At 34.4% G+C, this 27,380-nt stretch overlaps 3 protein-coding genes across 4 annotated transcripts; 2 read left to right on the forward strand and 1 right to left on the reverse strand.

Annotated features, from left to right (window-relative positions):
• The first annotated feature begins 6,211 nt into the window (after positions 1-6,211).
• On the forward strand, positions 6,212-6,799 carry LOC108219943 (uncharacterized). Its single transcript, XM_017393548.1, has one exon. The coding sequence runs from the start codon at positions 6,212-6,214 to the stop codon at positions 6,797-6,799; it is 588 nt and encodes a 195-aa protein (XP_017249037.1).
• Positions 6,800-13,554: 6,755 nt separating this feature from the next.
• LOC108210446 (NADH dehydrogenase [ubiquinone] 1 beta subcomplex subunit 3-B) lies at positions 13,555-17,310 on the forward strand. Of its 2 annotated transcripts, none has more exons than XM_017381742.2 (2): positions 13,555-13,840; positions 17,074-17,310. In XM_017381742.2, exon 1 carries the CDS (start codon positions 13,621-13,623, stop codon positions 13,834-13,836), a length of 216 nt encoding a protein of 71 aa, XP_017237231.1. In that variant the 5' UTR covers positions 13,555-13,620; the 3' UTR covers positions 13,837-13,840; positions 17,074-17,310. The 2 variants fall into 2 exon arrangements, with proteins under 2 accessions (XP_017237231.1, XP_017237223.1); XM_017381734.2 differs by having other exon boundaries at positions 13,558-13,840; positions 17,086-17,310.
• Positions 17,311-17,971: 661 nt separating this feature from the next.
• On the reverse strand, positions 17,972-25,773 carry LOC108204264 (protein STICHEL). The gene is made up of 7 exons (XM_017373616.2): positions 23,199-25,773; positions 22,734-22,953; positions 20,861-21,394; positions 19,436-19,644; positions 18,870-19,363; positions 18,321-18,402; positions 17,972-18,231 (listed from the first exon to the last, which is right to left on the reverse strand). Exons 1-7 carry the CDS (start codon positions 25,386-25,388, stop codon positions 18,130-18,132), a joined length of 3,831 nt encoding a protein of 1,276 aa, XP_017229105.1. The 5' UTR covers positions 25,389-25,773; the 3' UTR covers positions 17,972-18,129.
• Between the last annotated feature and the right edge of the window lie 1,607 nt (positions 25,774-27,380).

Genomic DNA, 27,380 nt, shown 5'->3' on the forward strand with positions numbered 1-27,380 from the left:
TAGCGGTCTATGACTACCTTTCCTTGCAACAACCTTTATTTTTTTTAATACTGTATAAACATCCTTCACTTATCGTTGCAGAAGAACGGCACCACCGAGTTAGAAATCGAGCAATAGATTATCACCATAGAGAGGTAGGGTTGTGGTATTGAAAAAGAGGAGGTTGTGTTTAGATGATCCAAAACCCTACAATCTTGTATGGGTATTTATAGGTACAATGAGACTTGTGTGCTACTTTTTCCCCTAATTAAACAATCTGAAACAAAATCGGATTGAAATTGAAATAGAGGAGGTTGTGTTTAGATGATCCAAAACCCTACAATCTATAGGTGTATTTATAGGTGCACAGAGACTTGTGTGTTACTCTTTCCCATAATTAAATAATCTGAAACAAAATCAAATTAAAACTTTTAAGCTACTATATTCCATAAATAATTAAGAACAAAATCAGATTCTGAAACTTGCTTCTAATATACCTGAGATTAAAAAAGGTAGTTCTAATTTTTGATATTTTTCATCTAAAAATTCCAGAAAATTAGAAAAATAGAATGGAGCGATGTGAGAGGCGCCACCTACACGCCCCTCGCTTCTCCTTTATATAAGTATACTAGTTGAGAAGCCGCGCGTTGCGGCGGATTATAAAAATTATATTAATGATTTAATATTAATATTTGTAAAATAAAATAATTTTGTGGCTGTCTATAAAAAGTATATTAATGATTCAAAATTATTATTTGTAGGATAAAATAAATTTTATATTATAAAAATCTTTTTTTTTTGAATCAATTATAAAAATCTTGATGTAATACCAATAATAATATATAAAATTGCAAAATTGGACTATAATTCATGGTGAAAAAATGAAAATAAATTTATACACGTAATTAACAATTTAAAGTTCGACGAATCTTAATTTTATTTGTGTTTTTTTTTAAAGTAATCATGTTCTTGCATTGTCACCTTCCTCCAATTTTTTTGGATTGATTGTGCACAAAAACATCTAACTTAAATCCGTGAGATAGTGTTCTATAACTATCCTTACTTGTAACAACCTTTATTTTTTAATACTGTATAAACAGCCTTCACTTGAAAGTTGCTTGAACGGAGCAAACAGATAATGCATGAATAATTTTTTCCTACATACAAAGTAAATCATATAAAAACTAACAACAACAAACATGTCCGATGAACAAAACAAATATTATAAAATTTTAACCAACAAACATACATCGCTGTTAGTTAATTTATTGATATCATTTATCAATATCATGTCAACACTATATTCTTTTCCTGTGTTTGGATTTGTCGACTTCAACGTAGCGGTCTATAACTACCTTTGCTTTCAACAACCTTTATTTTTTTAATACTGTATAAACAACCTTCACTTATCATTGCAGAAGAAGGGCACCATCGTGTTAGAAATCGCTATCACCAGATAGAGGTAGGGTTGTGGTGGAGGCTGTGTTTAGATGATTCAAAACCCTACAATCTACGGGGTATTTATAGGTGTAGAAAGACTTGTATGCTACTCTTTCCCATAATTAAATAATCTGAAACAAAATTAGATTCAAATTTTCAAGCTATTATATTCCATAAATAATCTGAAACAAAATCAGATTCTGAAACTTGCTTCTAATATACCCAAAACTAAAAAAGGTAGTTCTAATTTTTGATATTTTTCATTCAAAAATTCGAGAAAATTAGAATAATAGAACAGAGCGATGTGAGAGACGCCACATACACGCCCCTCGCTTCTCCTTTATATAAGTATATTGATTGATTGAGTAGTCTGTGTAAGTCGGGCAATTCGTATTTCTTTTTAATTTTACTATTTTTTGGCTATTACTGAAGCCTTTAAATATTTATATATTATTTGTTGTCTGTTACATGAAGGATATTTTCCTGCTTCAGATGTAATCATAATTCATTGGCATTTTTGTTATATCTCCATACAAGATTATATGTATATGTTGTTGATATATCTGAATTAGATTATTTGCATAATGTTAATAATTTGTAAATCCTAACAAGATATCGAGGCCAGAGCATCTCCAACCATAAGAAACCCTTAGCTAAAATTTGAGTAGGCATACCATAAATAAAAAATATAGCCAACTTATCGAAAAACTCACGCTCCAATCACACCTATCTGTTGTCTATAATTTTAGCCAACCTCCTATGGATGACTATATTTGTCGAACCTCTACAGGTCTGTAAGAAATCTGTAGGAAGATTGCACATCATTTATTACTATATTAAACTGATATATTCTATTTTAACAATCTAAAATATTAATAACATACTATTTTTAAATTATAGCCAACCAATATAGCCAATACCATTGAAGCACAATGTCCTACAGATTCAGCAAATTTTACACAATGTATTGCATGTCCAATCTAGCCAACGATTATAACCAACGCCATTGGAGATGCTCTCAGTTTGGATAGTTACGTCGTGCAAGATTCAGTTTATACTTGTTTTCTGTGCATAATTACTTAGAGTTGGGTTCTATGAAGACCCAAATTTTTTGAAGTCCTTAAAGACCACAATATCCACCATTAAAATTAATTAGCAACTAATGGTCAAGATTAAGGGATAATATAACTGTATTACAAAATTCAAAAACTATCCTGTACATACAAACAAACACTTATACATACAGAAACACGTTGTTTTTGCTACCTTGCATTTCTTCTAAACTACCAATGCAGAACATTATAACTTCCAAGAATAATGGTTTGATGGAGGATTTTAATTTTGCCGGACCGTCGACATGAGTTCAGTAATTCAAATATATTTCTATAACTACTCTTCTTGTTCTGCATATAATATATTTTATAAATAAAATTTAAGTGATTGTTCTGTACATTTGTAATCTGTCCAAAATATCTTAGTTACCAATATGAAGCATGCAGAACAAGCAAGTTCCAAGGACACGTAATCAACAATAGGGTACAAAATAAATCAAGTGCTCAGATGTTGTTGACAATATAACTGCCAAGTAGTTTTTAAAAACGTAAAAGAAATAAAGCAAAACCACCCGTATATACGTTAGTATAATACATGTATAAAACATAAAGATAACTACCAAGAAACTAGGACCGTTGGATGAAAATCAAATGGACGATGGTGATGTTGGTCTCGAGTACTTCAAGTATTATGTGGTCTACATAGAACTTAAATCTAATTACTTATTCCGTTTTGTTTAAACTTTGGTTGGATGTATAATTCTTAATCAAGATTTGATTGTTCATGTATGACAATTCTTTCCTTCTTTTTCATGTGGTTTTTTTAACCGAAACCGAGCTGATAGAAATCAAATATGAGATTTTGAAATCGAAATCAAATCCAACAGTAAAGTTACGATTGCGGTTTTTGATTTTTAAAATGGAGGGCACGCGATTCTAGTTGCGATTTTATCAAAACCGAAGCGAACCCACACCCGCTCTACCCTAATTTTGATAATATATTGACTATAATAGTTGACTATAAATTAGAATGTTATAATTATTTTAAATTCTTACACACAGAGCACATTATTTTACTATCATAACAAATGAAATTGATTTTTGCTACCCATCTTGAGAGCTTTGATAAATGTAGTCAATATGATTAGCTGGATTTTTAGGAGAGCATGTAGAAGGGTTTTTAAAAAAAAATGTTCTCTATAATTTTTATTAATGGTATCATTTATCCAATATCAGCTAAGAATTCTATAGAATTGGAGATGCTTTAATTTCAATTTTTGAAAAATAAATTAAAATTATATTATAATAATGTTTATAATTAAATACACACATAAAATAAGATTAAAACAACCGATAAAAAGAATAAGATAAAATATCTAAAATACCATCGGTTAACTAACGGAAATGGTCAAAGGATGACGGAAAAGTGTCTAACAATCCAACATGTGACCGATTATGAAGTCAAAAGATACAAAGTGTTTATCATAAAATCATTGGTGCAAAGTATATTTAATTAAAATCAAAGAGTGCAAAATGCATTTTACTATATAATAAATGATGATTTTACTATAAAGAAAATAATCATTCCACGGATATAAAAGAATGGATAGCGTTCATGCATTCATATAACATCTTTTTAATAATCATCAGGAAGTAATGATACTGTTGATGATTGTTTTCTAATAATATAATATATTTTAATTACGAGACATGTCTTTTATTTTAATAATATTTTTAAAATTTTCAATCACTTTAATTTGATTATTACAATTTTAATATAATTTAATTAACTAAAATTCAATAATGAATATTATTTCAATACAAATATAATATAATAATAATAAAATGGGTACTACAAAATATTGTAAGGGACTTGACATTGTATGAAATTGTCGCTTTCTTTATTAGCCTATTTCAGGTGAAAATGAGATGGCATACAATGAGATACAGAATAGGGGTGAAATGGGCTTTAGACCATCTCCAGCGCGAGCCCAAGTGCTGCGTCTCGCGCTGGAGAACGTGAAAAGGTACCCGGTTTTTTTTTTGTACTGCAGTTGGTGGATGGACTTGGCTAGGCCCGAGTAGCTAGGCTGGCCAAGTGTGGCAGCCTTTTCATTTTCTTTTGCTTTATTGTATTATTTTACTAAAACAAACACACAGAAAGTAATTTGTTTTGTTTCCGTTACTGTAAAAGCAAGCAAGCATAGACTGAAATATTAACGTTATAAATATTAACGTTCATATGAATGTTAATTCTTTTAAATTCCAACGTTCTTTGATTCCAGTACTATATATATTAGCTTTGTAAAGAAAATAGTTCACATTCTATCACTTTCTCTTCTACAAGTAAGCTTAATTTTTTCCAGCAAATATGAACCCCAACAATTATTCACCTTCAAATTCGCAAAACTCAACCCCACAAAATTCTCAGTTTCTGAATACTCAACATCCATATTTATTCCCGAATTCATATTATTCATATCCCCAAAATCCAAATATCGAAAATGCTCAATTTCCAAACCCTCAAAATCCAAATTATAATTCTCAAACTCCAAATCCTCAGTTTCCTTTTCCAAATCCGTATTTTCCGTTTCCCCAGAATTCTCAATTTCTTTTCGTCCAAAATTTTCAGAATATACATCCACAATTCGGAACCCAACAAAATCCTGCTACTAATGAAAATTCTCCACACTCACAAGCTTCTGGTTTCGATGCTAATAACATTGTCGATCTTAATGATGATGTTATCGAAGTTGAAAATATGCGAGAAGGGATAACTCAGTGGCAATGGAGTGAAGATAAACTCCAAATCAGTGCATGCTTAAATGTGTCTACTGATCAATTAACCGGTGCCGATAAAAAAGTGAAGCATTTTGGGATCTAATTCATAAATATTGTGGAGAGAGTAACTCTGGACTTATCAAAAGAGGTGTTATAGCTAAAAAAAGAAGATGACAACGAATAAATGTCTCAAAAACTCGGATCGTGTTACGAACAAGCTGAACGAAGAGCTGGAGGTGGTTCAAACTCGAACAACATACTCGAAGCAGCTCGGCCTCCACAAAACTATACAAAAAGAAGTCAAATTTTGAGTTGCACTGGAACGAGCTTCGGAGACAACCAAATTGGGGAACTCCAACTTCAAGTTGTGGAAGTGGAAAACGAACAAAATTAAATGATTCTGGAGCTTATTCAACATCTAGAAATGACGACAAGCATAAAAATATCGTAGAATCTCCTGTTCGTCCTAAAGGTACAAAAGCGGCTAAAAAGGGAATGCCAAAGGGAAAAAAATATGGAGGATGAATATGGAGAGTTGAAAGCGGATACAACTAGTAAATTGAATCTAATAGAAAAAATTAATGATATTCGACAAAGGGATATAGATTCACGTCTCCTGATGACCGATACAACTATAATGAATCATGATCAACGGGAGATTTATGCTAGGATGCTTGGTGAAGTGGAATCAAGAATGATGTAGCCGTCATATGTGTCTTTTTCTTATTGTCAACTAGTCTTTGTCATTTTCTTCTTGTAATGTAGGCGTTGGAACCTAGTATTTTTTTTCTTATTATAATGTAGTTGTTTAATTCTAGTGTTTGTTTTTTCTTCATTGGAATGGAGCCGTTGTACTGAACGTTGGAATGTATTCTTTTTCCCCTCTATATTACATATTTCTTTCAACATCATCTTACAACTCATTTCCAAAATTCACAATCATCATAAAAGTATACAATATGGATTGCAATTGTGTAAATGCTGAAGAAATTGTTGAAGAGTTGTTACAAGACAATTCAATGGAAGAACGTCGGTTACAACTCTTTCAACAATTTTATGGAGAAGGCTCATCATCCACAGAACGAAGGGTGCTAAACAGAGATCGTGAATCAGCCCACAATCATTTTGTAAAGGATTATTTTTCAGAAAATCCAGTGTATCCTCTTGAGATATTCCAAAGAAGGTTTCAAATGGGAAGACATATTTTTCTTCGTATTGTGGATTCTCTTTCAAATTCAGATCCATATTTTCAGCAAAGAGTTGATGCACTGGGAAGAAAAGGGCTTTCACCTTTACAAAAATGTACGGCGGCCATGTGTATGTTGGCATATGGAGTATCTGCAGATGTTGTTGATGATTATGTGTGTATCGGTGAATCAACCGCGATTGAGTGCTTGAAAAAATTTGTGACGGGTGTTAACTTTATATTTGAGAGCGAGTACTTGCGAAAGCCAAACTCAAATGATGTTCAGCGTCTACTAAAGATGGGTGAAGATCGTGAATTTCCTGGTATTATGGGAAGTATTGATTGCATGCATTGGCAATAGAAAAATTATCCTAAAGCATGGAAAAGAATGTTCATGAGTGGTCACAAAGGGGTTCCGACAATTTTGTTTAAAGCAGTTGTTTCATCGAATCTATGGATTTGGCATGCATTTTTCGGAGTTGTTGGTTCTAACAATGATATAATTGTGTTAGATCGGTCACCAGTATTCGATGAAGTGCTAGAAGGTTGTGCTCTTAAAGTACACTACAATGTTAACGGTAACGACTATAATATGGGATATAATTTAACAGATGGAATATATCATCAATGGGCAACATTTGTTAAAACGATTCCACGTCCCCAAGGTGATAAAAGAAGATTATTCTCGAAATATCAAGAAGACAAACAGAAAAGATGTAGAACTGACATTTGGTGCACTACAATCACGATTTACAATTATACGTGATCAAGCATGATTTGGGGACAAAGGAGATCTTGCTAAAATAATGAGAGCGTGTCTCATATTACATAATATGATTGTCAAAAATGAGAGAGACACATATGCTACCCCATTCGGTCCTTTGCCAACTTTTGATGATGCAACATACGGTTTATCACAACCAAACCTAGAGGAAGAACCTTTTGCCCCTTATGAAAGTATATCCAAAATAATGTTCAAATTCGTGACGGACAGAAACATCGCCTACTACAAGCTGATTTAATTGAGCATATCTCGCAATTTCATAATAATCATTAATTTATGTAATATGTGATGTTTTCAATGTTATCTTTTTCTTATTCTTGTAAGGTGTTTTTTTATCATACATTTTCCATAAGTTGTGAGTTTTTTTAATTATGTATTTTGTTTTTAAAATAATCGTTTGTCATTTAATTTATTTTGTTATTATTATAATAAAAATTATTTAAAATCTAGTGTTTATTAAATATAATAGTATATAAAGTAAATGGATGTGGCCTATTAAAATGTGGACGTAGGCTTTTGCGTTGGAGCAATTGAAACAAGTTCATGGTAAAAACCAATTTTGCTTACATGGATCAAAAATGGGGCCCCATAAAACTAGGACTTAGGCTTCCCATTGCATATGGTCTTAGAGCACCTCCAACGCTGCCCGTTTGAGTGCCTCGATCCACGTTAAAGGTAAGATGGCTTGGCCATATGAAAAATCAAGCGCTAGAACAGATTGAAGAAAGTGGACAAGCCCACTAAGCTGGCTGTGGCCAATTACTCTATTTTCATTAGCTTATTTTTACTTTTTATTACTTTTTCACTATTGCCTGCCATATGAACGTTATTATTTGAACGTTACATATAAAAAGGTAACGTATATATTTTTAACAGTTATAATTTTAACCCTATATACAATCACCTCATTATTCATATTTTCTACTTCACAAAAATTTTAATTTTTCTCTCTAAAAAAATAAATCCAAATCATCCCCCTCCTCCAAACCCTCAATTTCCAATATCCATATCCATATTCAAATTCTTATTTTCCAAATCCACAAAATTTTAATTTTACTGCTCAAAGCCCAAATTCTCAACCCTCACTTTCACATTCTCAAGCTTCAAAATTTCCATTTCTGTATCCTCAAAATTCTCCTTTTCCCATTTCCTCCATTTTCAAATTCGCAATTTGAAACCCAACAATCACCTGTCAATATCTAGAATTCCCTAGATTTGCAAGTGCCAGCCTTTGGTAACAGAAACTTTGTTGATCTAAATGATGATTTTGAGGAAATGGAAGATGTACGTGAAAATACTGCCAACTAGACGTTAGTTGAAGATAAGCTCTTAATAAGTGCATGGTTGAATATGTCAAGTGATCCACTAATCGATATTGATCAAAAAGTCGAAGCCTTTTGGACAAAATTAAGCAATATTGTGAAGAGGACAATCCCGGCGTCATCAAAAGAGGAGTTGTGGCTATGAGAAAAAGGTGGCAACGAATAAATGAAGGTTCTCGGAAATTTAGGTCATGTTATGATGAGGCTCAATGAATGATTGGGAGTGGTTCAAACTTGGACAACATAATTGAAAAAGCTCATGAACTCCATTTGGCTCAATACAAGAAAAAATGAATTTTTATAATCATTGGCGTGAGCTTCATAGACATCCCAAACTCCTACAACTAGTGCAAGTTCTAAAAGAACTAAATTAAATAGTTTTGGAACGTAGACATCCCAAACTCCTACAACTAGTGCAATTTCTAAAAGAACTAAATTAAATAGTTTTGGAACTTACTCATCAGAGGAAAATAACTATACGCCAACATCTGAGGAATTTGAACCGGTTCGTCCAAAAGGTATAAAAGCTGCTAAACGGAAGGGCAAGGGGAGGGCAATAACTGCGGAAATTGAAGAATATGAAGGTATTCAAGCTAATGGCTTGAGAAAAATGAACATAATGGATACAATAAATGAAATGAAGCAAAAAGAAATTGAGACTCGATAAAGAGAACTTGAGATGAAGCAAACTGAGCCCGATTTACAAATCGTTTTGGCGGATACTACTAAAATGAATGATGATCAACGGAAGATTCGTGCAAAAATGCTTGATAAAATTATGGCAAGAAACTAACCGTTGGAAGCTAGTTCTTGTCTTTTCTTGTTTGCTTTTATTTGTTTGTAAACTAGCCGTTGGAAGCTAGTGCTTGTCTTTTCTTGTTTGTTTTTATTTGTTTGTAAACTAACCGTGGGAAGCTAGTCCTTGTTTTTATTTGTTTGTAAACTAGCCGTTGGAAGTTAGAATATATTCATTTTTATCTTCTATATAAACTAGATGTATCAATTCTTTCAATTCACATCAACATGAATCAAACACCCACAATAGAAAGCTTCACAGAACAATTCACTCTTTATTGAAGAGTTTTGCGATGACACTAAAAGTAATCGTCGACTCGAGCTCTTTCAAAAAATATATGGACAGAGCTCAAATCCATGCCTCGAAGATGTATTTACAGAGATCGTGAAACAGGTCATCAGCGTCTAGTGAATGATTATTTTTCACCGAATCCAGTATATCCAGAAAATATATTTTGACGAAGATTCTGTATGGGAAGACATGTCTTTCTTCATATTGTGGATGCTGTCTCAAATTTTGATCCATACTTTTAACAAAGAATTGATGTAGTGGGAAGAAAAGGTTTATCACCTTTACAAAAATGCACTGCGACAATGCCTATGTTGGCTTATGGTATATCTGATGATGTTATATCTGCTGATGTTGTTGATGATTACGTTCATATTGGAGAGAGTTCTGTGATTGAAGCCTTGAAAAAATTTGTCTCCAATATAATTATGTTATTTGAAGGTGAATTTTTACGAAAGCCGAACTCAAATGAAGTGCAACGTCTGCTACAAATGGGTGAGGGTCGTAGCTTTCCTAGTATGATGGGGAGTATTGATTGCATGAACTGGTATTAGAAAAATTGTCCAAAAGCATGGAAGGAAATGTTCATGAGTGGTCACAAAGGAGTTGCACAATTATACTAGAAGCGGTTGCTTAAACTGAACTATGGGTATGACATGCATTTTTTGGAGTTGCTGGATCAAACAATGACATAAATGTTTTAGATCGGTTACCAATATTTGATGAAGTGCTACAAGGTCGTGCTCCAGAGGTAAATTATATTATCAATGGAAATAATTATAATGTGGGATATTATTTAACAAATGAATATATCCTGAATGGGCAACATTCGTTAAAACAATACCACGTCCACAAAAGTGAGAGAAAAAATTATTTTCAAAATATTAAGAAAGCCAACGAAAAGATGTTGAACGAGCATTCGGTGTATCACAGTCTCGTTTCGCAATTGTACATGGTCCGACACGCTTTTGGGACGAAGACGATCCTGGGAGAATCATGAGAGCATGCATCATAATACATAATATGATTGTTAAAGACAAGAGAGACACGTACGCCACTCACATTGTTCCCCTGTCAAGTTATGATGATGCAACAAATGGTTTATCGCAATCAAACTTAGGCGGAGAACCTTTTGTCGCGTATGAAACGTATATTCAAAACACTATACAGATGCGTGATTAACGGACACATCATCACCTATAGAATGGCTTGGTTGAGCATATCTCGCAATTTCATATTAATTGTTAATATTTTTATTGTAATGTTTTTGATTCAACGCTTTCTCGTGTTTTTTTTAAAAATGTAATATTTTTCCTTGAAATTATTTTTTAAGAATATGATTAATTATGGTGCATATTTTTTATATTATAAACTACTATTCTATTATAAATATAATATAAGAAGGAAATAATGGATCTTGCAAAATGGTAAATGGGCTTACCGTTGGACAAACTTGTCCGATTTTCTTTCACCGCCTGGTTTGGTGTACGTGGCAAGCAGTGGGGTTGGGGAAAAAGGAAAATGGGCAGGGGGCGTTGGGGCTACTCTTAGAGCAGGTCCAATGCAGGGCCCGAATGGTGACATGGAGGAAAGAGAATGAGAGTTGGTTATGCTTCATGCATCGGAGCAATACAAGAAAGTTGGTCAGGCCGGCAGGGTGGGCTGGCCAACTCTGCTGCACTTATGTTACTTTTTAATTTTATATGTTTTATTTTATCTACTCTGCTGCTTGAATGTATAACGTTAATATTAACGTTATAAAATCAGACTGAAATTATGAACATTGTAAATATGACGTTTATATTTTTACACTATAAATACAATGATTTATGTATATTTTTTTTACACTTCTCATCTTGTTAAAAAAATCTAGAGAGCAAAAAAATGAATCCCCGTCAATATTCACCTTCAAATCCTCAAAATACAAACCCGAATTCTCAATCCCCGAATACCGAATTTCCGCATTCATTTCTAAATTCTTATTATCCATTTGTTCAAAATATAAATATCAATAATTCTCAGTTTTCGAACCCCCAAAATTTGTGTTACAATCCTCCGACTCCAAATTCTCAATTCCCTTTTTCTAATCCATTTTTTCCGTATCCTCAAAATTCACAATTTTCATGCGTTCCAAATTTTCAAACAATACCACCACATTTTGGAAGCCAACAAACACCTACCAATAATCAAAATTCTCCACATTCACAAACTTCCAATTTCGATACCACAAATATTGTGGATCTGAACGACGATTTCAATGAATTTGACGACACTCGGGGAGGTATAACTCAATGGAATTGGAGTGAAGACAAGCTCTCAATTAGCGCATGGTTGAATGTATAGATTGACTCTATGGTCGGTATTGATAAAAAAGGTGAGGCATTTTGGGATCGAATCCATACTTATTGTGAAAAAACAATCTGGGACTTATTAAGAGAGGGCTAGTAGCTTCAAGAAGAGATGGAAACGAATTAATGAAGGTGTGCAACGCTATATGGATCATGCTATGAGCAAGCTGAACGAAGAGCAGAGAATGGTTCAAACTTGGACAACATAATTGAGCTAGCTCATGACATCCATAAAGCTGAATACAAGAAAAAGTCCAACTTTGACAAGCACTGGAGTGAGCTCCGAAGACAGCCCAAATGGAGGACTCCTTCAACAAATAGTAGAAGTACAAAGAGAACTAAATTAAGTAGTTCCGGGACCTACTCATCATCAATGAACGAGACACCAAAATATGAAAATGTTGTTGAATCTCCGGTTCGTCCTAAAAGAACAAAAGCCACTAAGAGGAAGAGGAAGGGAAAATGAAAGAGAAATTCTAAAGTTGTTGATAATTCAATGGAGGATCGTCGCCTTGAATGTTCATGAGTGGTCATAAAGGGGTTCCGACAATATTACTAAAAGTCGTTGCATCATCAAACTTATGGATATGTCATGCATTTTTCGGAGTTGCAGGTTCTAATAACAACATAAATGTGTTAGATCGGTCACAGATATTTGATGATGTATTAAAAGGTTGTGATCCTGAGGTAAATTATAATATAAATGGTAATAACTATAATATGGGATACTATCTCACAGATGGAATCTATCCTGAATGGGCTACATTCGTGAAAACAATTCCTCGACCACAAGGTGAGAAGAGAAAATTTTATTCAAAATACCAAGAAGGCCAACAAAAAATGTTGAAAGAGCGTTCAATGTGTTGCAGTCTCGATTTACAATTGTGCGCGGTCCTGCACGATTTTGGGATAAAGCGGATCTTGCTAAAATAATGAGAGCATGTATCACACTACACAATATGATTGTCGAGGACGAGAGAGACACATATGCCACTCCATTTGGCCCTCTACCAACTTACGATGATGCAACAAATGGCTTACCACCTCCAAACTTGGGCGAAGAACCTTTAGCCCCTTATGAAAGATATATTGAAAGAACTATCCAAATTCGCGACAAACAAAAACATCGTCAGCTATAATCTGATTTGGTTGAGGATATTGCAAGGTTCCATGATAGTCGTTAATTTGTTTGAATGTAATATATTTTTATTATGTAATGCATTTAATTTGTAAGTCATGTTTATTATAATTTAATTTTTAGTTTTTATTAATTTTTTATTAAAAATTAAAAAAATGTCAAAATTATATCACTACTTAAAGATAATATATAAACTATTTAAAACAATCATTTAAAATAATATTTACTACTTAAATATAATATATAAACTATTTAAAATTAATGGACTTAGGTTTTGTATTGGATTTGGTTGTCCACATATTTAAAGAGCCCAGCCCACCTTTTGGTGAGTTGGCTGCAGTAAAGTTAATTTGCCAGCGGACTCGGGCTGGTCCACTGGACTTGCTCCAGGACCAGAGGTGCTGTGACAATACTTTGGGCCTTTAACAGACCATTTCACAGTCAGTCGCTTTTCCAAAATCACCACCACTTTTATCGCTCGGAACAAACACAAGCTCTCTGCAAAAATGGCGAAAGAACTGGGGCCCACAGGAGAGTTCTTCAAGAGAAGAGACGCATGGAGAAAGCACCCCATGCTATCGAATCAGTTCCGTCACGCAACACCTGGGCTGGGCATCGCCCTTGTCGCCTTCGGTATATACGTCGTGGGAGAAATGGCTTATGACAAGATCTATGCCCCTTCTCACGCTCATTCTGCTGCTTCCGAATCTCATTCTCACTAATTAGGTCATTTTCGACAACCCCTCTTGTTTAATTTTGCTGATTTCTTGATTTTCGATGTTGATTTGTTGTTTTCCCCCTTTGTGCGTTTTTTGGTTTGGGATTGAGTTTTATTAAGTGGGTTTTTTGTGGGTCAATGCGGGTTTTCGTATTTTTGGTTAATTGTGCGACCTTTAACTGATTTGTTTTGTTGTATTTATATATGTGACTAAATAGATTGTTTAGATTTGTTCCTCTGTGCTCAAACGAGGAACAAAAACTGTGCAGTACTAATGCTTTCACAACTTAGGTTGTGTTCACTTGGAGTGAATGGAATGGAGTGAGAATGGAATGAATTTTGTACTAAAAAATGGTGTTGATCAAAGAAAATGTATACAATTTTCATTCCTTCAATCATTCCATTCCTACTACTCCCTCTGTTTTGAAATATAGGTCGTTTGATTTTTTTGCACGCATTTCTAAGTCTTTTGACCGCACACTAAATTTCATTATTTTTGATATTTTTCTTTTTTGAATAAAAATATATGATTGATATTATTATTCAAAAAAAGAAAATTTTAAAAATAATGATTTTAAGCGTGCGGTCAAAAGACTTAAAAATACGTGCAAAAAAGTCAAACGACCTATATTTCAAAACGGAGGGAGTATTTTAACTAGAATTCTATCCCACATGTTTTGGAAGGAATGCTCATTCCATCTCTTACATCATATTTCTTTACAATCTTTATCACAAAAAAATTAAACTCATTCATATTTAGTCACTATTAGCTCACACTTTCTTCTTTCTCCATAAAATTTCTATATAATTTTTCATTCCATTCTCCCCTCATTCCATTCCATCCAAGTGAACACAGCCTTAGAGGTTATTTGTTTGGATGGTATCATAATGTCTTTCATTCCATACTAGAATTTAACTTTCAAAACAGAATAGGTTGTTTTGCACTTGTTGTCCACTGTATTTGATCCTGCGGGTAAATACCCCTCTTAGGTGAAGTACTTGAGTTAGAGGTTTAAGGATGTCATGTCATTATCTGTTGATTTTTCCTTTTCCTTGGTAGCGGTAACAGTGAGGTTTGTTATTTCAGTTATGTATGCTACATTCAGCTATAACCTATTTTTAGGATGATAAAGGCCGTGTTTGGGAATTAGCAGTTTGCGGTTAGCGAATTGAATTAGATGTTTTGACTAGCTGATTGAAATAGATGTTTTGACTAGCGGATTGAATTAGCAGTCTCTTGTAAAACTGTTTGGTAAATAGCTGTTTGATTAGTTTTTTATGACACACACCAAAACCTCTAGCCCCAAAAGCTCCTCAAAGTAGCTTTTTGAAAATTAGCTTTTTGAGCCCAAATCTCTATTTCAATCCGCTAACTATCAAACACTAACATTAGCAGATTGAAATGGTCAAACATTTAAAAACACCCAAACCTCTAACTTCCAAACACGGCCAAAGTTTAGATGAGGACTAATGGACACTTGAAGATTTTTTTTCCTTATGCCCTTGATATCCCGCTTCTGTCAGCAGGGAATTAATTTTAGCCTAAAATATCTGTCACTTCTTTCTTAAGCTCTAGCAGCAAGTGATTGTCCTGTAATTTTTCTACGATAGTTCTTGTTATATGAATTCCTTTTTCATGTCCACCTGAAGCTCAGGGTTGTGCCGTACTAATTGTGGAGACTGGTTCTATCATCTATGGATCACAGAAATATACATAAGATTGTTATTTTTGAGCTGTGGCAGATTTAATATTTTTCAAGAAACAGTTGATTGTAATTTATTATATAACAGAAGTATATTGGATAAATAGGTACTTGAAAACATTCCAAAATTTTAGTAGTGAATAATGAAAAGGAGTTTTTCCCTTTACTACTAGTGTCCTTGTTATTAGGATTTCACCTACTTTTATGACTTTGCAGAAATGTCATCACTTATTGGTTGAAGTCTTCGATTAATTATTGAAAATGAAAATTGTTTGTTGTGTAATGGCTTATAATTCTGCCAAATTTTTATCTTCTCATGCAGTTGAGAAATCCTAGTATGAATTCTTTTTTGCTTGGGTCACCTTAGGGCTTGTGAGTTTTCTTGCAGTTAATCTGCAAACTTAACTTTTTCTTTGTGTTAATTCTTTGTGGTTGCATCAATTGTGAGTTGAACTTGTGGCATATACATAAACGCTATTAATTGATCTTCTCCTCCCAAGGTTTATTGGTGATTTTTCAGTGTTTATTAAACAAAATTGTTTCACCCCGTGTTCGAAAACCTGTCTTTGCATTGCATTTTTTTAATCAGCCTCTGGGTTTCTGAAAGTCTCTTATTGAACTGACTTTAGGTGTAAGTCACCACCCTGTTCAATTGTTTGTGAATGACTGCTTATATGCAGTGACCAATGTGCTATGTTACATGGACACTTTATTTTGCCTCGAAGTACCTGAAGTACCTGTGTCAGACACTCGGACTAGGACACTTATTTTAGGCCAAAAAATGCACATTTTTTATAATATTACCGAGTCCGACACATGGACACGTATCCATGTAGGACAGTTCTAGCCAAGTCCGAGTAACATAGGCCGTGTGTTTTTATTTAATTGTTTTCCATCTGCCTGTATATGCACCTCTTACTCAGATAGGAACTCTATTAAATTTTTTTCACATTTACCATTTTATTTATGAGCAAAATTGTGTATTGTCGACATTAGTATATACTGCCTGCTCGTACTTGTGGTCGTAAACATAGACTAATGGTGTTCTTAATAGTTACTGATTATAAATTTATAGTTCTAATTTTTGGAGTGAATTGTTTTATATATATAGTTTTATGATATACTGAGCTTGTCCCTATAATGTAATAATCAAGGTTAGTCTATAACATTAATCTGTTGATATTTTACAACATGTATAAGGTATTAAGAGAATTGAAGTGATTCTGAAGCTGCCCTATTTGGGCACTGTTAGGAGTTTAGTGGACCATTGTATGCGGTATGCCTGTAGCTGTCATTGCAACCCTGTTAACATGGAAGGAAAATGTGTTGGTTTTACCGTGCTTTAATATATCAAATTCCAGGTTTTCATGTGCAAAGTGTAAAATCAGCTGGTCAAGTTAATATACCTAAGTATTATCAATTTTCTTGTTGCTTGATCGTGTGTGTTCTTATAATATAATATTGTTTATTTTCTGGTGGTTTGTTTGCTGTCCAACAGAACTTCATACTGGGTACTCATTTACTTTACTGAACAATAGTGTACTATGCAGGTGACTGCTGAACATGGAAGAAGCTTCAAGTCAATTACAGCATTTTGTTTCCCATTTGATTGTATAATAAAACATGTGTGACTTGAGATGCGGGATTTGATGCATCTGGAGTAGTGTTTTTTCAAACTTCTGTCAAACTATCTCACTTGTGAGTTGGTAAGAGGACTTGTAATGAATCAAACTTTGGAATATCAAGACTTTATACATCTATTTGGTTATAATCCACTTGGTTGGAGAAGAGTGACAAGGATAGAATGAGATTTGTACCATTGTACAGGTATATATATTCAGAAACTATAGCACCATAGTCTTTCGTTCCTACCTTATATTAGCATTTGGCCTGCCTTAACATAGAAATAATATAAATCATGAGATGGTGGATCAAACAATAAATTTGATTGCTGGTTAAATGATTTAATTGTTAAATCATAAATGGTTCCTAGGCAAGACTCCTTTTGTATTCCATACTTCATTTCCTGTATCCATCGACTGATTTGCTGGACTCACAAGTACTGGCTTAAGAAGATATTTATACAAAGCTCAGAAGCTGTTTATATTTTTTCCAGATAGCGTCTGAGCTCCGCCATGTAGTTGCTTGCATTGCAGAAGCGGGAAAGATCAAAGATTATAAGCAAACGAAACATGAAACACATGGAAACTTGACTTGTTTATTCGGTTCGAATAAAAATACATGTACGGCTCTTCAATTTTTGCCAAGTTCCGGTTCTACAAGGGAAAGATGAGTACGACACAGATCTTAAACCTAGTCATAGACTCATAAGCATAACAACACTTTGTCTACACCAGGGTTTTTAAAAACTGTTCCGAAATGGTTTGGAAACAAATGCACTTTGTTCATCTGATAAACACTCACTGAACAAACAAATTGCAGAAGCTCATAAAACTTTACACTGTATTAGTCTTCATCTTCTCATATCCATAAAATGTCTAGCACATAACATACATACACAAGGGGGGAGGATGAACATGAAATTCAAGATAACTGACAGTAAATTCCTGAATATCATATTAAGCTCTTCTATATTATCTTCTAATGTTTTCATCTGATTTTGAGGACTTTGCACACTCTCCTAAACACAAAAATCGACCACCTTTATGCTTTCTCACAGGAGCTCTTTGCTTAATCTGTTGACATAAACAAAACTTGGACTGGTCAACATAATGTCAACCATAGAGGAAGTTCTGAGGAATGCAAAATAAATTATGTCACCAACCTTCCCCTTCATATGATGTTTGTGGTTATTCCAACAGAAAAGCCCACTGCAACCTCCAGCTCCTGAGCTTGATTCATACCCCCTAGGATAATATCATAGAAGCCCAGATCGAAATTAATTTTATCTTCTAAATCATTGGAAAATTAATAGTGCTATATATCACAGAGTAAATTTCTTTCAGGCAAGTCAATATGTTCAACTACCAACTTTAAATCAAGATTGTACTTGGTCATTGGAATGGATTTAGAGTAACACTTTCAGGTCATTTTTTTTCTGAAGTTTACTGGCTTTAGGTTTTGGCCTATGTTATCTGAATACCAGCTATACTTAAATCTGCACTTTAATATTAACGATAGCCAAGTCCAGCACTGGTTTACAAACATTTACACGAACATTTATACCAAAGGAAGTTGCCTTAGACCCACAATAATCAACTCTGACGTCTGTATAATACCGCTTAATATTTAATATGGCCGGGCAAATCATCTAAATCAAACAACTGCATTATCAAGCATATCGAGTGAAAGACAATTAATTGTTTTTACTTACATGGCTTCCTTACTGAAATTGCTGGCGTAGCTGCTATTGTGCAATAAGCTTGGCGACATCGGATAATGATCACTTTTTTTCCCAACTTGACCTTTCTGGGTAGCATCTTTTCCATTATAAATCTTCAAAGCACTAATTTCATCTTTCAACTCATCTTCCCAATGCTGGGAGGTCAAGCTTGCAGGATCCGTAAAATCCATCTGATTTTGATGGTAGACGCCATCTTGAGGCAGGACTTGATTCCTCTCTGGTTTTGAACGATTCAGCGTTCCAGGAGTGCCTTTTTCTGCAGTCTGCAGCCATGCCGTTTCTAATCTCTGTTCATGGATAATTGACTCTATTCTCTTTGCAGGAATTTCAGGCTCTCTGTCTTTTGGTCCATTTAATTCAACATTCTCAACTTGCAGGGATGCTGATTCTGAATTTGAGTGTAATTTTCTAACCAGCATAACATCAGGATCGTTGAAGCTTCCTCTTGGCAGATTTAACGGGACCTAGTATGAACTGAGGTCAGAATGATGATCCAGATTATTGGAGCAAATAATTTAATTCTGCTTATTAATTACCTGTGCTTCGTGCTGCTTGACCATTGGATCAACTAAAGCCACTTGTCTTTCACTATTTATGCACGGATCATCCTCTGGTAAAAGTACAATTCTAACCTCTACATTGCGTCGGAGAACAATTTCCAATGAATTTGTAATGCTGCTAAGAAATCTTTCAGCTCTGAGTTTAATATTACTATTGGTGAATGCAATATATGCGACAAAAGCACCTGCAATTAAAAGATACCAAGGCTCAGAAGGAAAGATAATATACTTTACTATTATAAAGTTGGGACCTCAGATTATGTAATAAGCAGATGTGATGAGGAACGGAAGTGACAAGAAACCGGGAATATCTTTATTTTAGTATATAGTTTGCTGTCAGGATAGTAGTATAAGAATTAGTAGAGTGCTGCAGCTAACAGAAAAGGTATAAGTGTTAGAATGGGCAGTAGTGTCATTTCAGTCATGTCAGGTAGTTAGACTGGGAGAAGTCTATAAAAATACTTGTCGCCAGTTGTATTTTTTGTTATGTTGAATATATGAAAGGTAATGTTTTTAACCGCTTCTTTTTCTCTCTATAACTGAATCAACTTTCTCTTTCTAGGGTTTCTTAAGCTAATTTGCTGTGCTGAACTCTATCCCTCTCATTTGTACTCTGATTCTATCTGAGACACTCTTATTCTCTCTAAATCCCTGCTTATTTTAGCTGTTTTTATCACATGAACTATACAAGATACCTGAAAATACATATAGTTAGTAGAGAAACTAGTGCTTTATTACTTTAATATTTTATGTGGCATTGGAAGTTCATTAAGTATGTAGCTTAGTATTAGGTATTCTATTTTCTAAATAATGATGTAATAGACTTAATTATGGAATAATATAGATTCTTGTATAGAGTCTTTTCAAGGGTTGCAATCCATCATTATTTTCCCATCTGCGGCTGGGAAACCCTTAGGGTAGTGGATTTTCTGCGGCTAATCCACCAAAGTATGTCTTTTACTGTGTTTATCTCATACATTTATTGTTATCGAATCATGCTGTGCATCAAAGTGTGGTCATAATCAATGCATTTAGTGTATTATACTAGCTAACTTGGCCAATATATTGAGGAAAAAATCAATAAATAAACACTAAAGCTATAAGTTCTTACGCTATAGGCAAACAGAGAAAAATTTGGCACATTGTTTAGCCATGAAAACATATATACTATTATAACTTAGTGTATTAAACCGTATCTACTCAATAAAGAATGGTAACAACATACCACAAGACATTAAATTGCAATTAGACAGCTTACAGCCTAACAGTTAAAACAAACTTTTAGTGACTAATGCCAATGTCAGGGAAACTCTTTATCATGACTAAAAAAGTTAGTAATCAACTAAAGAACTAAATTTTCTCTTACATCAAGGGAATAATTTTGTATCAATGTATAAGTACCTTCAACTTCGGAAATAGATACAAGCTTGCCATAATTATGGAGTAATTGTCTCAGCGTCTTCGAATGGCACCTTTCAATGCATCGGATCCAGATATCATCCAACATATTTGACTTTGTCGTTTCAGCCCCAAACTTTCCATGTGAGGTACTCAATGAATTGCCATTCAGATATTGGCTGTAAGCTGGCTTTGAATTTAAATCAAGTGGATCATCTTGACTGGCTGAATTTCGGTGAGTAGCTTTATTATGTAAGGACATTGGAGAGGTTGACCTCCGTGATGTGTACTGACTATCAGGCTTCAGCTTTTGGGTAATAACTTCTTTAGAAGTGCTGGATGGATCCTCATCAGTTGTTCTAGAGCTCTGTCTCCTACTGCTTACTGACTGAGTGGGCTCTGGTGAAGGTACAGATCCTAGCTGCAAAAGGGTTGCAGTGAACCATGTTGATCTTTCACTTGAAACCCTCAAATGCTTCTCAGCCTCAGAGAGAAGTTTTAAAGCATTTTTCAATCTTTCCAGTTCAGCTTCATTCACTGCAGAAGTGTTCTCAAGCATATGTATCATTTTTTAACAGAAAATAATCTCGTGGAAGGATGAAAGGTATCTTTGTGCAGAAATGGTTAGTATTACCAAACTACATAACATTAGAATAATTTTAGAATATGTAAACAAATGAATTAGATATTGCATAGCCATTTCATCTATGCACATCACATTTGGAAACTAAGAAAATAAACTCAACATACTAACAATGCGAGGACCGTTAATTCACAAACCCAGATAATTCCACTATACACAATTCATACAGCTAGCGACACATTCCTTGTGATACTGTTACTTTATATTCTCCATTACCCAAACTATCCATTTTGTCTGAAAACCTGTGTTCACCGTACTTTAAGTGGGCGTGGGTATCAGTTTAACCATTTAAGTATGCGACATGAGTCCACCCTTCATAATGTGTTCGGACACTTGGTATAATTTAGTGTGAGATAATCTAAGGCCTCCCAACAGCTTTTTGTAGAGAGTAGGGTCCATGGGAGACATATTTTACGTGTTATCTCTACTTTATGCTACAAATTTAAAACATGCAATCAAGTGCATACAATTTAGTGGTAGTAGAAACTAACTTTAGGTCTACAATGAATTGGTCTGTTTGGGAACTTGGATTTCATTTGAAATCCTGGATTTTATCAAATGACATGTTTGGATATACAAAAAAATTGGATTTAAATTTCATTTAGAAAATTCAAATACTAGTATGAAGCTGAGAATTTGAAATGAAACCCCAAATCATTTCATTTGAAATCCAAAATTTGAAATGAAATTCATGTTCCAAAACACAATCTTATATAATTCTATGTGATAGATACACATGCCTAGACTGTGCAGTTCTGTATCCATATCCGCGATTTCCCTAATTTTTTTAACCAAGAATCTGACACTTAAATTCGTACCAGTGTCTGACACCCATACCCAGGTCCCAGTAACATAGCTTCTATATATTTAGCTGATATGAACAATAAATTACAGCAGCTTTTTAGGAAAGGAGTGTATTCCAGAAAAAATTAAAGTAATAAGGCCTTGTTCTCTAAATTTCATGGATCAAAGAATTTATTATGTGACCATCAATGGTAACTACTATAGAATATATTCTCCATGTATCAAGGCAAAACAGTGGCAGTAGTAGCAATAAATTTATCAAAAAGAAAAATTCTTGCTCATCCAAACAATTTCTTTAAAAGAGAGCACGTATACAGATCAATTCGGTAGTACACAATGTACACTTTACACATTGTCAATGCATCATTTAGGCAGGAAACAGTATCAATTTTAGAACATCATAGAGCTTATAAAGTGCATGTTACTTACAACTTCTTCCACCAATGAACGAATCAATGCCTTTAGCATCAACAATGTGGTAAGTTCCAGCTATTATATCCATAATAAGGGCTGCCAGCTGGGACATTAATAGCATCGGATCGATCCCCGAGTCCATCATCTCTCTCGCTCTTTTCACTGTTTCTGCTGTATCGGAGGACATGGCTAACTCCAATAATTCAAGGAGTTTCTCATCAGATACAACACCCACCTATAAAACAAAGGATTACACAAGTAAACACTTGAATCGGTAAATACTAAATCTTCTGTGTTATCCACTAATTAAGAAAAATTTACACTTTACCATCATGTAAGCTATAATGCCCATAATGTAATTAATACCAAGTATACCAAGCAATTAAATAACAGAAGCATATCTATTGGACATAAATTCAACAAGTAAGATAAAGATCAAACACACAGAGGGAGAAAGAGAGATAAAAAGTACAAACTCACAAGCTCATTGACCAGAGATGTGGTAATTCTTCTCCCTAACAAAGTCAACTGGTCTAACATAGTTTCTGCATCTCGAAGAGAACCATCTGCATTTACAGCAATCAGATCTAATGCATCTGTTTCAACATCTAAATCCTCTTCAGCTGCAATCTTTCTCAACCTTGACACAATGTCACCATCTTTGATTTTGTTAAAAATGTACTTTTGACTCCGCGACAGAACAGCACGCGGAACATTGTCAATATCAGTTGTTATAAATATTAACACGACACGTGGAGGTGGTTCTTCAAGAAACTTTAGAAAAGTTAACCATGTCTTTGCAGGTAATAAGTGACACTCATCAATAACAAAAATTTTATAAAGGGAAAAGGTTGATGGTGGGCCGGCAAACAAGGTTTTCAAGAGATACCTAACTTTTCCAATGCCTTTCTTATTGGAGCTATCAACTTCTATAAGATTCTTACTCTTTCCAGAAACAAAGTCCGCACAACTCCTGCAGACCCCACAAGGCTTAGTTTCATCCTTGGCAAGGCAATTTAGAGCAGCAGAAAAAATCCTTGCAGTCGACGTTTTTCCCGTTCCACGAGGACCTTGAAAAATATAAATAGGAGCAATCCTCCCCCTCGGAATCGCATTCATCAGGGATTGAACAACAATATTCTGGCCAATCAATTCTTCAAAAAATACTGGCCTGTACTTCTGGCTTAGGCTTCTTAGATTCTCGGGAGTGCTTTCTGAATCCCTTTCCCCATTTAGAGCTACTAGTTCCAACCCTTCTTCACTCCTGCAGCTTGCTGACCACCTTCTTCCATCCAAACGACTTAATGCCTCTAAATCAAGCTCTCCATAGTTTGTTGAGAGCTCATCATTGCTATTTCCTAGTGATGATCCACCCATGCCCTCACCACTACTACTTAACAAAGGAACCAGGCCTTGAGCAGTCCTAGATCCTCTCTTCTTGCTGGAACTTAAAGAGAATCCATGACGTCGCCTACTATACATGCTTTGGCTTCCACGCAAAATGTTGTTTCCTTTTCTTCGAAGAGTATCAGAAAGTGATGGTGAATAACAGCTCCTACACGTCCCTCTTTGCTTTGGTGTGCTCCTTCTAGACCAATAACATGGTATCCCACATCCCTGCTGACCTGCTGAGTCGAAATGATCATCGAGCTCATCATCCCCATCATTAAAAGATGCTGTAGTACCATCCCAAGACCCAACAGTGCTTGGATTCCTAATACCATACAAATTTAAAGAACGTGTAGACATTGCCGGTGTACTATATGAGTAGACGGAGTCCTCTTTCCGACTGCCTCTCAACAATTTCGACGACTTAAGCCGTGCCAGCAATGGTGATTCTGCTGAGTAGCGTCGTAAATCCTCAGAATTAAAGTATTCACCTGTATCATCAGACTGGTCAACTAAATCTAATGAGTCTTCCCGCCTCAGATTCAAAGGCACTGGTCCTGATCCCGGCTTTGAACTCCTACTAAGCACATTCTGCTGCCGCTGGCGTTTCCATAAAGCGGCAGAATGTGCATTCTTCACTTTTTTCTTCACCGAATTCCTCTTACCGGATGGTGTTAGATTTGTGTTTCTATACTTGTGCAATATTGAAGCATACTTATCCCCTATATAAGTATCACTTTTTGAGTCACCCCCACCATTCCGAGCATCACTCATGCTATTATCAACACTCTCTCCTAACAACGAAGACAACCCATCCCCATCCTCAGTCTCATCATCATCTGCAGTAACCTCACTATCTCCCCTATGCCTAACTTTTTTATTTCTAGATTCGATACTATCTTCATGCTCCGATTTCTGAGCTTTCCAATTATACAAAAAAATCCCTTTTTCCTTCCCCTTACCACTACTACCATTACTAGTTCCAGCTTCCAAAGGCACCTCAAAATTATTATCATCTCCATTAATTACATTCCCATTACTATTATTCCTATAATGATGATAATAATGATTATTTCCAGTAGACAAAGAACTCGTATTCGCGACAACAGACAAAGATCTACCTGAGCTCAAAGGAGACCTCCAAGTTGAAGTTGTGCCAGGATCTTTAAGTGTCTTAGAAGCTTTCCTGATTTGAGTAAGCTCCTTCTTCAAATGAAGATTGCTCGGATCAAACCCACCATTTCTTCCATTCCCAATAACCCCCCCACTCATTTTCGACATAAAAATCCAATCTTGAAAATTCTTGAAAATCAGTTCAAAAATCAAGAAATCAGCAACCCCTTTAATTAAATTATACCCAGATCATATTATGATGCATATAGTAAAAAGCTATGATTTTGAGGAGGTGGCAAGTGAGGAACAGATCTGAACTAGGTTGCTTTGTAGAATCAGTATATAACATTGAGATATATCTGTGTGTGCGCAAATGATATCAATTACAAAGAGAAGAGGAGGAGTGTGCAATGCAAGAATGTGAAACTAGTTTGGAAGCAAACTAGGGTTTAAGTTGAGAGAGAGAGAGAGAGAGTAATCTCCCTCCAAAGCAGGCTCTAAAAAGGATACTTTCAAGGCTCAAAAAATGCTGTCTTGTAGTAATAGAATGTTGTGTAATCCTATTTACTGCTTTCATGTTTTCACTTGTGTTATTTCTCTTTATGATTGCATGAATTTCCAATTATGTTCCATATTTGGTGGGATTATATGTCAAATTTGTTTTTCTGTTTAAATGTGAATAATAATGAATGGAATATTCTTACACTAAAGTGGGAAATATTTATTTAAGCAATCAGCTTCCCTTAATTATGCTAAAAATCATACTGATATTAATAAGGTATTGTTGGGCAATTTTTTTCGTGGAAAATTCAAAATCTAAAAAATACATATATTATATCTGGCTTATTTCGGATATACTATTTTTTTTTTTTTTGTGAAGATATATATTTTTGTATTGGTTCAATTGTTTCAACAACCAGTATTAAAAAAAATAAAAGAAAAGAAAAACCAGTATTATAAACAATAAAAAATCATTTTCTTGACAAATCATTCTTTCCGCATTTTTTATTAGTATCAAATTATTTCTATTCTGATTTTCGTCCCGTCCAGAACTCATGTTCTTGTATCTACATGATTTTGGCCGTATTACAGTAAGTTACATCATCAGACACCGTGAAATTGATCCTCATTCAATAGATTAATCTCCTTTTCGCTCCACGATCAAGATCTCGAATCCATTGTTACTCTCTGAAAAATCACTACTAAAAGAAAATATTAATCAACAAAGCCCAAACATCCGATACTTTATAACAAACATGTACTATTTTTTTTTAAGTCCATGCGTGAGTGTGTTTCTCCTGCAACTGAAGTTCTTTAATACACAAAAAAATTGCTTTAAAAAAAACTCTTTATATAAAAAATCATATCTTTCTTTAATTTAGAAAAAAATAAAATTCGGTTGAACAAATTATAATGAAACTCGAGTCCTTAACTTTAACAAATGATTTAATATACTTGGATCAGTGAATTAGTAGTATATATGTGATGAATGGAGAGAATATATACAACATGAAGGTTTGGTCTGTTGTGCATCAAATCAAACAATAAAAAATAAAAACATGTGATCAAGTGTTAACGATCTGGAGAAGATAAGGCAGGCCAACCAGATGCTGCCACAAACAGCAAAGAATGCCTAGTTAAGTCCATTCACAAGCAATTACATGCACACAATTATTATTCATTTCTTGTCAACATCTGTTTACACATGACACTACAGAAAGTTTTAAAATACTGACATCGCGGTAAATTTTTTCGGTTAAATGATAAACTTTGCTCCGTATATAATCCATATCCCGAAAGTTTTAAAAGTTATATTGCAATAATTTGAGATCCATCTTGCTAGCACAAGTCTACCATAGTATTTGTAAAATACTGCTCTACAGCAGCAATCTTCTACTTTGAGGAACAGATGCATTCAAATGGCTAACATACAAACAGAAATTATGATTGAACCGACATGAAAGTGAGACAATGATTGATACATAAATGGATAATGTACCAAGGACCTTGTGCAGATGGTCCCAAAGCAATAACAACAAGAGTCCAGTTATGGAACAAGTAAATGCTTGACATCTCACAGGGGAAGCTTATGCTAATGGAGTCTTGACAGAGAAACTGGAATGGCTAGACACAGGATGAAACAGCTTATGCTAATAGAGC

Source organism: Daucus carota, chromosome 1, assembly GCF_001625215.2.
Source record: "Daucus carota subsp. sativus chromosome 1, DH1 v3.0, whole genome shotgun sequence".
NCBI lineage: Eukaryota > Viridiplantae > Streptophyta > Magnoliopsida > Apiales > Apiaceae > Daucus > Daucus carota.